Source organism: Alosa pseudoharengus, unplaced genomic scaffold (genome assembly GCF_046254945.1).
Source record: "Alosa pseudoharengus isolate Yale_2024_CS ecotype anadromous, Long Island Sound unplaced genomic scaffold, YU_APseudo_1.1 YU_APseudo_1.1_scf_8, whole genome shotgun sequence".
Classification (NCBI taxonomy): domain Eukaryota; kingdom Metazoa; phylum Chordata; class Actinopteri; order Clupeiformes; family Clupeidae; genus Alosa; species Alosa pseudoharengus.
In genome coordinates, this window is record NW_027468870.1 from 19,154,302 (window position 1) to 19,170,355 (window position 16,054).

At 43.5% G+C, this 16,054-nt stretch overlaps 2 protein-coding genes across 3 annotated transcripts in view; one reads left to right on the forward strand and one right to left on the reverse strand.

Annotated features, from left to right (window-relative positions):
* Positions 1–15,426, forward strand: part of rps6ka3a (ribosomal protein S6 kinase a, polypeptide 3a) — a 31,069-nt gene extending 15,643 nt beyond the window's left edge. For both annotated transcript variants that reach the window (XM_076273933.1, XM_076273934.1), the window contains exons 13-22: positions 5,689–5,791; positions 6,113–6,213; positions 6,587–6,727; positions 7,280–7,369; positions 7,484–7,642; positions 7,943–8,104; positions 8,386–8,462; positions 11,097–11,214; positions 11,794–11,934; positions 12,597–15,426. In XM_076273933.1, the coding sequence (XP_076130048.1) occupies positions 5,689–5,791; positions 6,113–6,213; positions 6,587–6,727; positions 7,280–7,369; positions 7,484–7,642; positions 7,943–8,104; positions 8,386–8,462; positions 11,097–11,214; positions 11,794–11,934; positions 12,597–12,719 (1,215 nt within the window). In that variant the 3' untranslated portion in view covers positions 12,720–15,426. The remainder of the gene's footprint in view (positions 1–5,688; positions 5,792–6,112; positions 6,214–6,586; positions 6,728–7,279; positions 7,370–7,483; positions 7,643–7,942; positions 8,105–8,385; positions 8,463–11,096; positions 11,215–11,793; positions 11,935–12,596) is intronic.
* LOC143111909 (uncharacterized) lies at positions 1,509–2,341 on the reverse strand. The gene has a single exon (XM_076274159.1). The coding sequence runs from the start codon at positions 2,339–2,341 to the stop codon at positions 1,661–1,663; it is 681 nt and encodes a 226-aa protein (XP_076130274.1). The 3' UTR covers positions 1,509–1,660.
* Positions 15,427–16,054: the final 628 nt, after the last annotated feature.

The following is a 16,054-nucleotide window of genomic DNA, read 5'->3' on the forward strand; positions in this document are numbered from 1 at the left end:
CAAAGCATTATCCAACAAAGGAAGAACAGTCTTCAGAAGATGAGTAGGAATAGGATCTAGTAGACTAGTTGTAGATTTTGATGAAGAGATTGTGGAAGTGAGGTCTAATATGTCAATAGGTGTAAATGAATTCAACGTTGTTCGTCTCATCTGTGATTCAATTATGTTTTCGCTACCATTCAGCAATGGAGTATAAATATTTGGTGAGACTGACTGGATATTAATCTTATCTCTAATTGTTTCAATTTTGTCATTGAAAAAGTTCATGAAGTCATTACTGTTTAGGCAAATAGGGATAGATTCGGTTACTTCGGTGTGGTTCTTCGTCAGGCGGGAGATTGTGGTAAAGAGAAATTTTGTATTGTTTTTGTTTTCTTCGATCAGCGAGGAGTAGTAAGTTGACTTGGCTTCGTTGAGTGCTTTTTTGTAGGTGATAAGGCTATCTTTCCATGCTTGGCGAAAAACTTCCAATTTAGTGGTACGCCATTTTTGTTCAAGTTTACGCGCTGTTCGTTTGAGTGTTTTTGTCTGTGTGGTATACCATGGAGCACGCCTTACTTGTTTTCTCATTCTCTTTTTGAGTGGTGCTACTGAATCAAGGGTTGAGCGTAATGAGTTCATCACATTATCAGTTAACAAGTCGACCTCGGCAGGATTAAGGAATGGGCCTTCTGATAGGCCTACCACATGAGTCCGGAATGGGGCAAGCGTAAGCGAAATTTTTTCTAGAAAGTCTGCATTAGTTTTTTCAGATAAGCCGCGGCTGTAGTATTCAGCTAAATTGGGTACTGCATGTTGTAATGTCATTGTAAAAGTAATTAGATGGTGGTCAGTTAAGGTCGGGTGTTGTGGCAAGATTGTTAACTGCTCTATGTTTATGCCGTATGATAAGACTAGATCAATAGTATGGTTATGTCGGTGCGTGGGCGAATTAACATTTTGGCAGAACCCGACATGGTCAATTAGGGATTGAAATGCAATTGTGAGACAATCGTGCACATTATCCATATGAATATTAAAATCACCCATTATAAGTATTTTTTCTGTTTGGATAGTTAAAGTAGAAAGGAAATCAGAAAATACCTCTAAGAAATCAGTGTAGGGGCCAGGGGGTCTGTACAATGTGACCACAGTTACAGGCTGATCAGTTTTCCAGTCTGGCGGTAAAAAATTGAGGACTAGAACTTCAAAAGATTTAAACTTGTGTGTGAGCTTGGGAGATGTGAGAAGACTAGATAGATAGATTGTAGCTACTCCACCTCCCCTGCCAGTGTGGCGTGGTACATGATAATTCAAATGGGAGGGAGGTGTAGACTCATTTAATGGAAGGTATTCATCTGGTTTAAGCCAGGTTTCAGTAAGACACATAACATCTATATGATTGTCAGTAATAATTTCATTAACCAAGGCGGTTTTACTTGACAGTGATCGAATATTAAGTAAAGCAAGTTGCGTTTTTGGAGGAATTTGCTTCACCGAAGAAGTTTTTATCGTAATAAGACTGCTACGAATAATTCCCCTAGTGGGTCGAGTAAGAGTTGACAGTCTTGGTACAGACACGCTCTCTATTTGGCCTTGTGTGCCCTGTATACCTGGGTGACTGTTAGGACGGCAGAGATCTGTGTAAGACCTTATCTCTGCTTCCTGGATCTCTGGTTCGTCAGGAACTAGCCTCGGTTAAGTGACGGTCTATGTTCCTTGAAAGGAGGGCAGTACCCTCCCATGTGGGATGGATACCGTCTCTTTTCAACAGTCCAGGTTTCCCCCAGAAGGAGCTAAAGTTATCTATGAAGCCCACATTGTTATTGGCACACCACTTTGACAGCCATCGGTTGAGGTCCGAAATTCTGCTGAGCATTTCATCACCTCTTTTAATGGGTATGGGTCCAGAGAAAGTTACAGAGTCAGACATCTGTTGCGCGAACCTGCACACGGAGATAAAGTTTTGTATGGTGATCTCCGATTGACGCAATCGGACGTCATTAGTGCCAGTGTGGATAACTATTTTCGAGTATTTACGATTAGCTTTAGCCAGCACTTTCAAATTTGATTCGATGTCGTTAGCTCTGGCCCCAGATATCGATTTTACTATGGCCGATGGAGTCGCTAGCATCACGTTTCGTATAGTAGAAGCGCCAATGACCAGAGTAGCAGGTTTCTCGGTTTCTCTAGCTAAGGGGGAGAATCTATTAGAAACATGAATAGGTTGGTGGTTAGCAGTGGGCTTCCTTCGTTTGGATTTAGATCCAGGCGAAACAGGCCCAACGGGCTGCTTTCGCTTGGGTCTGGCTCCCCTAACAGTCACCCAAGAACTATCCCCTTGCTGCGAGGGGGCTGTCATGGTTGCGCTAACTGTGCAGTCGGCTGGTGCATCCACACAATTTACCAAAGGTTCTGCCACTAGCTGTTTGCTAATCTGATCCAGTGTGTGGATACGATTCTCTAGTTCACCTATCCTCGCCTCCAAGTTAGCTATTAGTCTGCATTTTTTACAAGTAGCATGTCCACTAAAGGAGGCTGAAGAGTTAGCTAGCATGTGACACGCCGGGCAACGGAGAGAATCGGAAATAGGAGAGGCAGGGGCAGCACCTAGAGGACCCTGCCATCGTCCTTAAGATAGATTAGACAAGTGAATTATATTAGACAAGTGAATTGGCTACACGAGTGGTTAAGAGTGGAGTTTTTACGTAAATAAAACCTAGGTGTAGTCTAATTTAAGTGGATTACGTGGAAAGAAAACAGGAGCAAGCTAGCGTGAGAGCAGCCACTCTGACACTGAAGACGTGCAAATGTTTACTTTTTTGGATGACAATGACAACTGATCGCGAACTGATAGCCAGTGTTGCCAGATGCCAGCAAGGTTTTCCAGCCCAAAACCTCGTCAAAAACCGCGAGAATGCACAAAAAACCGCCCAAATTTGCTTTTGCTTGTTTCTCATTTGAACACATTGAAATCATTAACAAGCTTTAAAATTACCCATTTTTCGACTTAGCCTATCCAATTTCAGAAACAATATTCAATCAAATGAACGCAAAAGTAGGCTACACGGACGTCAGACTATTCTTCTATAAGCTTATGTTACGGAAAATAATGCAATAGGCTAAACGTAGACTATCAATGAGTGTTTGTGTCAATAGACGCTTCAAACAAAAGCATTCAGTAGGCTATATGAACATACAAAATAGCCTAACGCACAACATTTCAATTATTTATAATAGCAACATGACACATGCATATTCATGTATAACATTAGATGAAAATCGCATTGATTATAGAACAGGGGTGTCGACTCTTTGCAGAGGCAGTGCGTTCATAACTGGTGGGCCAACTCTAGGCTACACAAAAAATATTTTCATAGGCCTACCCCAAATGTAGGCTAAAGGCTTGAGTTAAACTTGAGTCTGACACCTGTGATTTAGAACAATTAATTAATACCTAGGCGCTATCTATTCCCTGAGACAGGCAGTTAGGCCTAGAGTTTTCATGAAAATCGCGCTGAATAGGCTATTTAGGACAGTGTCAGTGCGCTCTTTGCAGAAGCAGTGCGTTCATGCATGGCAACTCTATACACGCAAAAAATATTTTCATACGCCAGATATAGGCTAAAGGCAAACTTGAGTTTGACACCTGTAATTTAGAACAATTAGTAGGCCTACCTGACAGGCAGTTAAACCTAGAGTTTTCATGAAAGTCGCGTTGAACGAACAGGGGTGTCAGTGCGCTCTTTGCAGAAGCAGAACGTTCATACATGGCGGGCCATCTCCACAAAAAACATAGGCCTATGGCCCTAGGCCCTTCGTGAAAATCGCTTTGAGCAATTGTTATTAGGCCTAAAAATAATAAAAAAGTTCTAGTAGGCTTTGTCAAACTTCCTCAACAACTGTCGGGCTGGACGGAACGTGGGCCGTAGTCCTATGTCAAGCCATTCGCGCAAGACCTGCGCACATCCATCAACCCTGAAAGAAGGGGTAAGTCCATCCTGTCTCGTAGGTAATCTTTCAGCAGTGTGCACACTCATGAAGAGATTGACTGTAATGAGAAAATGCTCTTTGCCCACTTTGGCATATTGACATTGTCAGCTAGCTAAGTTTGAAAACCCCGCGAGCTGTGTGTTTGAAGGGCGGTCTGCGCCGGATAGGGGAGAACTGGACTCAAACACTTTTTAATTAAACGTAATTTACAAAGACATCGTAAAACACTGAAAGCTAATATTTTGTCACAAGCAACCTACATCTGTCCTCTGTCAAATACCGTTGCATTTTCAGCTCTGAACAAAACCATTCAGGAGTTATTTAAGGAGAAATCGAACGTGCGTTTTGTTTCATTCGTCCCTCCTGGCCGGGATAAATGAAACGACATGGGGGACGAAAGAAACATACAGCTTAAACTTCCCACAACTTCAATATTTGACAACATCATGAATGGTACTTGACATATGTGTTAATTTGGATAAATTACTGCTGGGCTTTACTGTCTGCTGTGAATATCTAACAACTAATTGCCGTCATTGTGAAGCGCATATCTCGCGGTTATGGAAATACCATGCACTATGCCATTTATATAGCTAGAATGCATAAGGTGACGTGAGCTGAGAGTGTCGTGAGTTTAGGGGGCACGTCAGCCAGAGGGTGTGTGAGTGACTGAGTGAGAGACTGCTGCCTGCTGACCAGAAACGGTCGCTGGAAGAAGGGTCTGAAGTGCCTCTGTTAAGGCTACAAAAACCCGCCGAACTGATCCGAAACCAGCCCAATTTTTATACACCCGCCCAAACCCATTTTTGCCCGCAAAATAGACGGCAAAACCGCCCAATTGGGCGGGAAACCGCCCAATCTGGCAACCCTGCTGATAGCTTTGATTAAGCCTGAGTGACGTATATTTATGTGGAGAGCTAGACAGTTGTACTTGGCTGATGTGGCACTGAGCCAGGCAGTCGACGGCCGTTCTGGACTTTTCCAGAACGCACAGATTGCCAGTCCGCCCCTGGAAGCAAGTCCCACGGAGATCTATGTGAAAACTCTCCTTTAAATAAGAAACCTGCGATGGAGTGGACGCAATGATTTGCTCCATTTGCACTGAGGGAGGGAAAGGGCTTCATGAGGCGGTCAGCTGGTCGGACAGCCCTCACCTACCTAGCTTGACCCAGAACACAGATCCTAGCTTGACCCAGGACACAGATAGGTGTGAGATCACATGCTCTCAACCAATGTGCACAACACCAAACTAGAAGAGCGTTCAGTGGGCCCAAAACTTTCCCCGTCAAGGCCAAATGCCGTGTCAGATCACACAGTTAGCCAAAGTGAAACTTCAACTGTGGAGACGCCTTTATCCCCAACAATCATCAACACTGGGGTGGTAGTTTATGAGTAATGTATTCACACATGCACTCATACACACTCTCATACACACATACTGTAGGCATACACGCACACACACTCACACACATGCATACAGACACACACACACTCACACTCGAATATGCATACTCATTCACACTCACAATCACTCCCAGATCTGTCACAGTGTGGGTGGTGGTGCACCCTCTAGTGGCCAAATATAAGTGGCCATTATATTCCTCACTGCTGTTGCTCTAGAGTGGGACATGTAGGCACTACCTACACAAATAACTTTCATGGTAGTTCAAAATTCACACAGAAATGTTAATCCTGTGTGTGTGTGTGTGCGTGCAGAAACTGCTCCGTAGGGAAATCCCACCTCCCTTCAAGCCGGCCACTGGAAGAAGAGACGACACTTTTTACTTCGACAAGGAGTACACCGCCAGGACCCCACGTGGTCAGTGTGTGTGTGTGTCTACCATCTGTGTGTGTATATCACCTGTATGTGATTTTTATCTCTTTATGTGTATGTGGTGCCTGGGTGTGTGCATGCTCGCACGTATGTGCTATACTGTGTGTCTGTGTGTGTGCACATGCACGTGCATGTGTATAATAGGTGTGTGTGTATGTATGTATGTATGTGTGCATGTGTAATCTGTGTGTGTGTGTGTGTGTGTGCATGTGCATCTGCATGTGTGTGTGTATGAATATGTTTTTAACGGTTGTGTGTGTGTGTGTCTGTGTCTTTTGTAATGTGTGTGTGTGTGTGTGTTCCCAGACTCTCCTGGTGTACCCCCCAGTGCAAATGCTCACCAGCTCTTTAGGGGTTTCAGTTTTGTGGCCATTTCTGAAGAGGAATGTCAGCCCCCCACCACACAGGTTAGCACAAACACACACACACACATACACACAAACTCATACACATTTCTGAAGAGGAGGAATATCAGCCCCCCATCACACAGATTAGTACACACACACACACACACAGACAAACACTCATACACACCATAGATAGATAGATAGACAGACAGACAGATGACTTTATTCATCCCAAAGCGTTAATTATGGTGTTACAGTAGCAATTAATCATTATTGCTTATATTAATAAGTCTCTGTTCAATTGAATGTAAAATGTGCATGGATGTAGACACATATTATCTCCCTTTCTTTTGCTATGTGTGTGTATGTGTGTGTGTGTGTGTGTGTGTGTGTGTGTGTGTGTGTGTGTGTGTGTTTGTGTGTTTGTTTACAGCATTGCCCCCCTCTGAGTAATGCGCGTAATGCACGTCAGTTCTCTGATATGTACGAGTTGAAGGAGGACATCGGAGAGGGATCCTACTCCGTCTGTAAGCGCTGCATACAGCGCAGCACTGGAGCCGAATACGCCGTCAAGGTTACCTGTGCATCCCATCATAATCACAACATTGCATTACATTTACATTAACATGCAACGGCAAACACTTTGCCATCTAGGTCGCGGCACGTTAGCCCAATATGCTGTCCAGGTCTCTGTATTTTAACGTTGATAATTTTATGATTACACAGACCTCACTCTAACCCTAACAATACGTCTTCCGGGTCTTTGGACGAAACTCAACCATAATCCTATAATCTGTACAGCAGGGACGATTACAAGTCACGGAAGTCAGATCAGAATGCAGATGACAGAATTTGGTTTTACTGTGGTTGATATTATTTGACATGGGCAATGGTCTGCTAGCCTGGTTTCCAGAGCCACTACTTTGTTTAACTTAGTGAAGAGAGTCTGGCCTCTCACGATTGGCAAACGTTTCGGGGCATTGACTTTGAAATCATTGGTCCAGCCTAACCAATTACATTCATCAGGATTTCTAATGCTACTTCCTACTTCGCCTAACATTTACAAACTGATAATACACTGCATTAGCAGTCAGGAAACAAACTCCCTGTGACTATTTGTTTACAGATCATCAACAAGTCCAAGAGAGACCCAGCTGAGGAGGTGGACATTCTGCTTCGCTACGGCCAGCACCCCAACATCCTCACACTCAAAGACGTACGTGGGACCTCAGTACACCATTGTCATGCTCAAAAACAGAGTCTGGCAGCTTTACGCTTACTCTATCTGGTCACTGAGTGTGTGTGTGTGTGTGTGTGTGTGTGTGTGTAGGTGTATGATGATGGGCGGTCAGTCTACCTGGTCACTGAACTGATGAAAGGGGGGGAGCTGCTGGATAAGATCTTGCGTCAGAAGTTCTTCAGTGAGCGTGAGGCAAGCGCTGTGCTACACACCATCACTAAAACTGTGGACTACCTGCACTCACAGGGGGTAAGTAATCATTAGAACCGGAGAGTATCTGCTTACATAGGGGGTGAGTTAATGCTAGAACCGCAGTTTCTGCATACATAGGGGGTAAGAGACGGAGATCTTGGTAAAGGGGCAGTTTAAATACAGAAGGGTGGCCCCAGCCAATACAAGCCACCCCTGTCCACAGTGCCCAATCTGATTTCTTCAGGGAGACTGCACAGACAGCAGCAATTCTAAACCTTGTGTGTGTGTGTGTGTGTGTGTGGTGCATGTGTGTGTGTGTGTGTGCGTGCGTGTATGTGTGTGTGTGTGCGCATGCAGGTGGTCCACAGGGACCTGAAGCCCTCCAATCTCCTGTACGTGGACTCCTCTGGTGATCCCTCCTCCGTTCGCCTGTGTGACTTTGGCTTCGCCAAGCAGCTGCGGGCCGATAACGGCCTTCTCATGACACCCTGCTACACCGCCAACTTCGTTGCTCCCGAGGTCCCTCTCTCTCTCCATCTCTCACTTGATCACTCTCTCCATCTCTGTCCATCTTTCTTTCCATCTCTCACTCCATCTTTGTCTATCTTCATCTCCGTCTCTCTTTATCTCTGTCTCCATCACTGTGCATACAGTACATCTCTTGTTGTCTCTGTCAGACAGACCAGTTAGGTGTGTGTTCATTGTGTGTGTCTGTCTGCTATTTGCTTCCTGAGTGTATTTGTCTGATGGCTACTTATATGTGTGTGTGTGTGTGTGTTTGTGTGTGTGTGTGTGTGTAGGTTCTGAAGAAACAGGGCTATGATGCTGCGTGTGATATCTGGAGTCTGGGTGTTCTCCTCTACACCATGCTGACAGGGTATGCTATCATTTTCCCTTTGTCTCTCTCTCTCCCTCTTACTCTCTCTATCTCCCTCTCCTTCATCCTCCCTATCACTGTCCCTTCATCTTTCCCTCTCACTTTCTCTCTCTCTCTCTCTCTCTCCTTCTCACTGTCTCTGTTTCTCCCTCTAATCTGTCTCTCCATCTCTCCGTCTCCTCTATCTCTCTCTCTCTCCTTCTCACTGTCTCTCTGTTTCTCCCTCTAATCTGTCTCTCCATCTCTCCGTCTCCTCTATCTCTCCATCTCTCCCCCTCACTGCCTCTCCATCTTTCCCCCTCACTGTCTCTCCATCTCTCGTTCTACTCTGTCTCTCCATCTCTCCCTCTCATCTATATCCGTCTCTCCCCCTTAAAGGAACACGCCACCCAATGTCAGTATTAATATATGTTCTTACCTTAACTTTCACGAGTTTTCCCTACTTAAATACAGTTGCACGAGTAGTTGATAAAAATGTGTAAGGTCACACAACATGAAGCGTTTTTTCCAAGCGAATAAACAGGAGAACTACAATGTGTGGCGCAATAGCACTTGGGAGTACTTCGACCTAGCGTAGTAATATTAATTAACACCTAATTGTAGATCCTATTCACCACAGAGTTTAGAATCCATGCTTGATCGACCCCTCAGCCTCCCCCTCCCCTCTGAGCGAGAGAGAGAGAGGCACACACACTAGAGATGCGCGGATGGGCTATTATTTCAACCGTAACTGCATAGCAAACTTATCATCCATCCGCCATCCATCCGCACCAAAGTTTTTTGACCAATTTTCAAAACCGCACCCGCCCGCCATCCGCTGGTTGTTTTAATGTATATGGGTGATGCGGCGCTGCTGACATGAGGCTAGAAAGCTCTTGCCTGTTCTAGAAAGACTGATCCAATGCAGCAAATATATTAAAAGGCTAAAGTCCTACATTGGCTATGTTGTAGCCTATCCCCAGAATATCAGCAGCAAACTCAGTCTCTGTCTCGCAAAACAGTCTCCAAATAAAACGTACATCGGCCTGTTGCCTACAATTTTATCATTGTAATAAAAAACGGAATTTGGCACATCATTTCAACATGCTGCTATCTGGCCTACTAATTAATGCCTATTGTACTTTATTTTTTGCAAAAAGAAAGAAATCCTTGATAAAATAACAAGTCATTCACATTATAGGCTACTTTACGTCATGTCAGGGTGACACTATGACAAGCCTGTTCTGAAGACTCCCATTCATTTTGACTGCATGGGAAGAGAGCGCGTCTTTTTCAGACAGACAGCGCAATTCATTTTATACCAGCAGGCAGGGCCGTAGTCACCATAGACATTGAGGGGGACGTGTCTCCCCCCCAATATTTAAATATGACCAAAATGTCCCCCCCAATATACGGACATAGAAAAATAAAGAAAGAAAATAACGCTACAGGAAACCAACAAGCACCACCATCTGAAATGTAATTAAACGTAAATAACGCACAAATTAGTGACCTAGTGATGGTTCCAGAGTAGCCTACACCCCTAAGTGGTTTGACCTGGTGGTTTTCCATTTTTCTAGGGTGACCTTATGTATCCTCTTTTTGGTTTGTGAAAAAGAGGACATATGAGAAAACACTGCCTCAAAAGGCTATTTTGAACTAATTTGTGAACGACAGAGAGAAACGCAATGCAAATTCACTGTAAACACGTTTGAGGCTCTAGAATAACAAAATTCTGGACGATTTTTATGCTCTCAAAGAGGGCATGTCCTGGAAAAAGAGCACATCTGGTCACCCTAGTTTTTTGTTAGTGGCGTGCGCTATCAAAAGCTTCCATTTACTGCACCCTACCAAAGATCCTTGATTACTAGCTCCGCTTTAACCCTCTCTGACCCTACTGCGGTGAGGTAGGGCTGGCAACAATATCTCAAAAGCTACCGGTACAATTCTCACAAAACTTGTTGGAAAGGTGTAGCACAGACTCAAAGGGAACATTTTCCATATTGTAACCTATTCTCGCAATGATAGCGAAAGTGAAATATTTTATTTTAAATGATGAATTTGTGCAAGCCTGTGTTATTCATTTCTTTCACATGTCTTACAACATAAATAACGCATTCATATGCTAGTACTAATGCCAAGAATTACCCTGCTCTTTATAGGCCTCTTACAAATGGTTGTTGCATCTTGCATATTATTTAGATGCGCACTGAATCGCGCATCAATGCAGGCAAAACATAAGAATCAAACTGGCGCCGGCACACAAGTTGGAAAAACGTTTACAATGCACTCGCGGTGATAGACAGAAGTCATCATTTAAAGGGTCATTTTTTTAACAAATTTCCCGTGGTAGAATGCCTTAGGAGCCCTCTATCTGGAGGGGGGGGGAATACCCTAATTGACTGACTTAACTAACGACTTGTTTGTGATTTTTAATAATACTTTTGCATGGTAGGAAATGTATTGAAATTCTGTTTGTAGGTTCCTCAGACCCTCAGACTATTTTTCTTACCTTCTTTTTTCCGCTGTGGATGTTATTGAGCTTGTAGAAGTTTTATCTCTTACGTTCTGAACATCTCGCACTGCCATCGCCCGATGTCATTTCTGAGTCATATCACTCCATAAGGTCTCTTTATTCTTCTTTTTCTCTCATAGCTTCACTCCATTTGCTAACGGGCCTGATGACACTCCAGAGGACATTCTGACTCGTATTGGCTCCGGAAAGTTCTCCCTGACTGGTGGATACTGGAACTCCGTCTCTGCAGAGGCCAAGGTGAGGGTGTTGCTTTAACAGGAAAACTTTATTTTAGGGAATACAAGTAATCAACCATAAATACTTCACCAATATGTGTATGTTTGAGTGCTCAACAAGGTCTGTATTAAGCATCATTGCACATGTATTAGATCTTTATTAGTTCTTTCTTGATCTAAGGTTACTGGTATGTAGTATGGGGGGGAATGAAGAGTTTACAGACTCCTAATACACAGTCTGAATATGTGACTTAAAGTGCCAGAATAGTAGCATAGACAATATGTTGGAAGGTTATAACATTTAACACAATGCGACTAATACACAGGAAATTACTGTATACCAATAACCTTAGATTAAAATCAACTAGTTGGTTAATAGGGATTTACCAAGAATAAATCGCTTATTCTGTAAGATGCTGTGTAGTGATGCTTAGTACAGACCTTATTGAGCACTACCGCATACACATATGGATTATATTAATGTCTAACACTAAAGTGAAGGGTTAGCTCTTTAACCTGTATGTTAGTGATGATGCTTAACCGTGTCACTGCCGGTGGTGTTAATACTTGGTTGCTGTGTGATTGTGTGTGGTGCCTTCAGGACCTGGTCTCTAAGATGCTGCACGTGGACCCTCACCAGCGCTTAACAGCCGCTCAGGTCCTGCGCCACCCGTGGATTGTCCACAAGGACCGTTTACCTCAGTTCCAACTACAGCGACAAGACGCTCCCAATCTGGTCAAGGTATCTCAAATGCACTTGCACACTCGCGCTCTCTCTCTCTTTCTCTCACACTCACACACACACTGTCCTAGCTTTATATGGAGACTGAAGTTAAGGTTTTCATGGTTAAAGGATTGCTCCAGCATGTTTCAGCCTGGGTGCTGTTGAAACATTGGTGTAGCAACATTTGTGAGATAGCTCTCATCCTACAGTAGTTGTGAGAATAGCTAGGTGGCTACATTGCTACTTATCATAAGAGGGTGGGCGTCAAAGTAGACCGCTTTTTGAGCCACTGAAGTGGCTCAGTATGTATGGAGTGAATTTTGTGTCTTTTTAATGGAAAAGGACCAACAAATAAATATTTAATACCTATCAATCTACACATCTCCTCCTCCCTCTCTCTCCCCCCATCTCCTCTTTCTTTCCCTCTCTCTCCACCATCTCCTCTTTCTCTTCCTTTTTCCACCATGCCCCCCCATCTCTTTCTCTTCCCTTCTCTCTCTTCCTCTATCTCTCTCTCTTCCTCTTTCTCTCTTTCTCTCTCTCTTTCTCTATCTCTCTCCACCATGCTCCGTCGTCTCCTCTTTCTCTTCCTCTCCCTCTCTCCACCATGATCCCCCATTTCCTTTCTCTTCCTCCCCCCATCTCCTCCCCTTTTTTTTCTCTTCCCCCATCTCTGTCAGGGTGCGATGGCTGCAACCTACTCGGCTCTGAGCCGCCATGTGTCCCCTGCTCTGGAGCCAGTGGGTCGCTCTACACTGGCCCAGCGCCGCGGGGTGAAGAAGCTGCCCTCCACCGCCGTCTGACCTCAAGAGTCACCTCTGCTTTACCTCAACATGACCCCTCAGATGACCTCAAGATGACCTTTGGATAACCTTTGGACAACTTTCAGACAACTTCCAGACCACCACTACCAAGTATGGTATGAACCAGATCTGTGTGCAGATGAGGACTATCAATAAGAAAATGACCGAGAGATGGACTTTTGATACACTGTGTTTAGTTTTTGAACATTTCTATTTCATTCTGCCATGCTGTAGAACGTTCCGCCTAGTTATATCAATTTATACTGCCTCCCTCACCAAGTACAAACACTGAATCTGTGTCTAAACACCTTCCATCATGCAGCCGATGCCTCAGTAGCACTCCCACACAAGTTGACCTTAACAGCTGCTGAGTTAAAGATTAATAGTCAGTTAATAGTTAGTTAATAAAGTTAAATGGTGAACAGATGGGAAAGGTTCAAGCTAGCCTACCTAGCATACTAACATGACTGAGCATTAGCATGGACCGCTCAGATAGCATATCGCTGATGACTTGTAAAACAGTGAAAATATAGCTATAGTTTTGGTTGTACCTAATGATTGCCATGCTTACTCATCTTTCTGATTCCTGAAATCACAGCACAGACCTGATTTAGTTTGTCATAATCGCGTTCTTAGATGTTAAACATACACAGGAGAGTCAACCAATTAGACACTCAACCAATTATGTAGTCGTACCCATAACCTTAGATAGATGCTATAAACTGCTATAAATTGTTACATTTCCGTTGTGGTGTGGCCTTTCCAACTCTGACCCCAGAACTGGATAAAGATTATTCAGGACAGCTTATGTGTTTATAGCCACTTTCATGCTGTAGTCTTCAACTTTTCTACACATTACCCAAACTGTATGAGAGAATGGTATGACCTGGATGTTTCTCTGCGACCTTCCAAAAATTAGCCCATGCGTGACAGTTGCGGTTTCAAGCTGCGTGTCCTGAGTCCCAAAAGATATGTCAGTATACTAAAATGTCCCAGTTTTAAACAATTTGTACGTAATGTGCAGTTTTTCAGCCCTTATCGCATGTTCTCCTTCACTCATAGTTACCTACTCCAATCAAAAACATGAACAATGCAACTTGCACCTGAATTCAACGCTGTTTTTTCTGTATGTGTCAAGCGGTGTATCATTGCCAAGGCTGTTTGCTGTGGCCCTCCTGAATCTGGTCAATTTAGCGGTCCTCATGCCAAAGAGAATGGTGGCCTTATCTTACTGCCCAGTAGGCTTACTGTTCCTTTTTTTAGCATAATATCTGGCAAGAAAAATTCTGTGTTGATATAAATGTTAATATAAAACATCAGATAAGACCACCATAAGTTATATTACACCGGTGCAATTGTGTTTAGTAGAATCTTTAGACATTAGCCGGCTTCAGACCGTCAAGCCAAAGCCGAGCTAGCCAGGCCGTGCCGGGGCTAATTGCTTTCACACCTTCAGGTGCTGGTGCTAACTGGTGACACTTAGGGGCTATATTGGTGCTACTGGCCCCTGATTTTTGGCCCACCCTAAACGTTGGTCTACTTGGTGCTAGAGCCGGGCTAGGGGTGGTGTCAAGGTGAAGGCAGGGTCAACCCCTTGTTGTGTGAGAAAGTCGAGAAACATGATAGAATGGAATGATTATAAAAGCACAGCTATATTTGCTAGTACACCGAGTTTAGAGATAGCGGTTACGTCTGTATTAAAGATGTTTGCCTGTTAGTAGGCTAACTCTATCCAGAGGTCGCCATTTAGCACAGTAGGCTAAAATGAAAAGAGTTAAAAGAATTATGAGTTCATTAACATAGACAAACGTCCCACTAAATTATTCCTGCCAGTGTGTTTTATGCTATCAATAGTGTAGCCTACTTAGATCGTAAAAGCTCCAATTTCAGTTTCAGCCCCTTTCGTTCAGAAATTCTAAAATAAAGATGTTTTTTAATAACCTGACTCCGCCAGATGGATTTGCTCCGCATATCCATCTGGGAACTTTTCATTGAAGAACTTTTGGGAAGGGGCGGAAATACTGGTTAGCTGATTGGATAAGCCATCTTTCTATCACCACCTTTGGTGGTTATCGACAGGCCAAATCAACCAATTAGATGAACAAAGTGTTCTTCTAATGCCTTCGTTTAACATACAATTAAGTTAGGTAACGTAACTAACGTTAAGATGTTTTAACTTACCATTTGTATGTGACATGAACCTAATCAACGAGATCATTTATAGAAATTAATAGGCTATTAAGTGACATACACGTAAAAGGACAGAAATAGGTGACTGACTTAGATAGCACACAGTATAGAGTGGTGAAGTCCCGCCCCTTCTACTTCCGGTCCATGGGACCTATTAGGGGTTTGCACGGCGTGTCATCAGATCTGGACATCGCCATATTGGAGATACTCGCCTCATTAGAAAGCATTAGGCACTGAAGTAAATCCCTAACATCGTCAAGGAAAATGGTTAATTATTGCCGTGTTTTAGGTTGTACCAATAGGTTAGACTGAGAAAAACATCGGGTGTAGGTATCGACTTCCAAAAGTTATTAAAAAAACAGGGAGAAGGGACAATAATGCCAGAAGTTATCAGAGGAAGGGGGGCGCTTGTGGTTGAACTTGGTACTTCGTCTCGCTCACCCAACTCATATGGATCTGCGCTGCCAATAATCCGTAATTTTTCGAAATATCGCACCTTTTCTTGTGGTCCAAGTCCTGCCCTATATGCTTTTGCATCTTAGACGCATTTTGATGAGCTTTTCTGTTGTTTAGACACGGCTACAATCACGTAAGATATCCAAAGTGCATAATACTCCATTGTACTTCATTCACTGAGTACCGCCAATATGGCCGCGCGTGCTGGGTTACCATAGTTACCGGCCAGAACGTGACGTCGGTGCAAACCCCTAATCTTTCAAAAAATTATGAACGGGAGTTAATGGAGAGATAACAATTATTTTTTGGTCCAGTTTGAATTGTGCCACAAATTTCACATTTGTGTGTGAATTTAAAAGATAATTTTTCACGTCAAGAAAGTACTGTTGTTCGATAGACTAGAAAAGTTATGTTGGTTTTGTGCGAATCCGCTCAGTGGACTACATCTCTCGTCTCGAACGATGTACGTCACCAACGTAGTGAAACGATAAGAGCTGTTATGCTAGTTAACGGTTGCATCTTGCTGCCTGCTATGTCACTTAACAGTATGTAATGTACAGTCTATGGACGAATACAATTTACCGGGACCAGAAAATTATTTATTTTTCGCCATAGAGTGCCGTTCAAATTTTTTTGAAAGATAGGTCCCATGGAGGCAAACGGAAGGGGCGGGACTTCACCACTCTATA

Coding starts and splice junctions, on each gene's coding strand:
- LOC143111909 (XM_076274159.1), bottom strand. CDS start 2,341: ATGACAGCCCCCTCGCAGCAAGGGGATAGTTCTTGGGTGACTGTTAGG.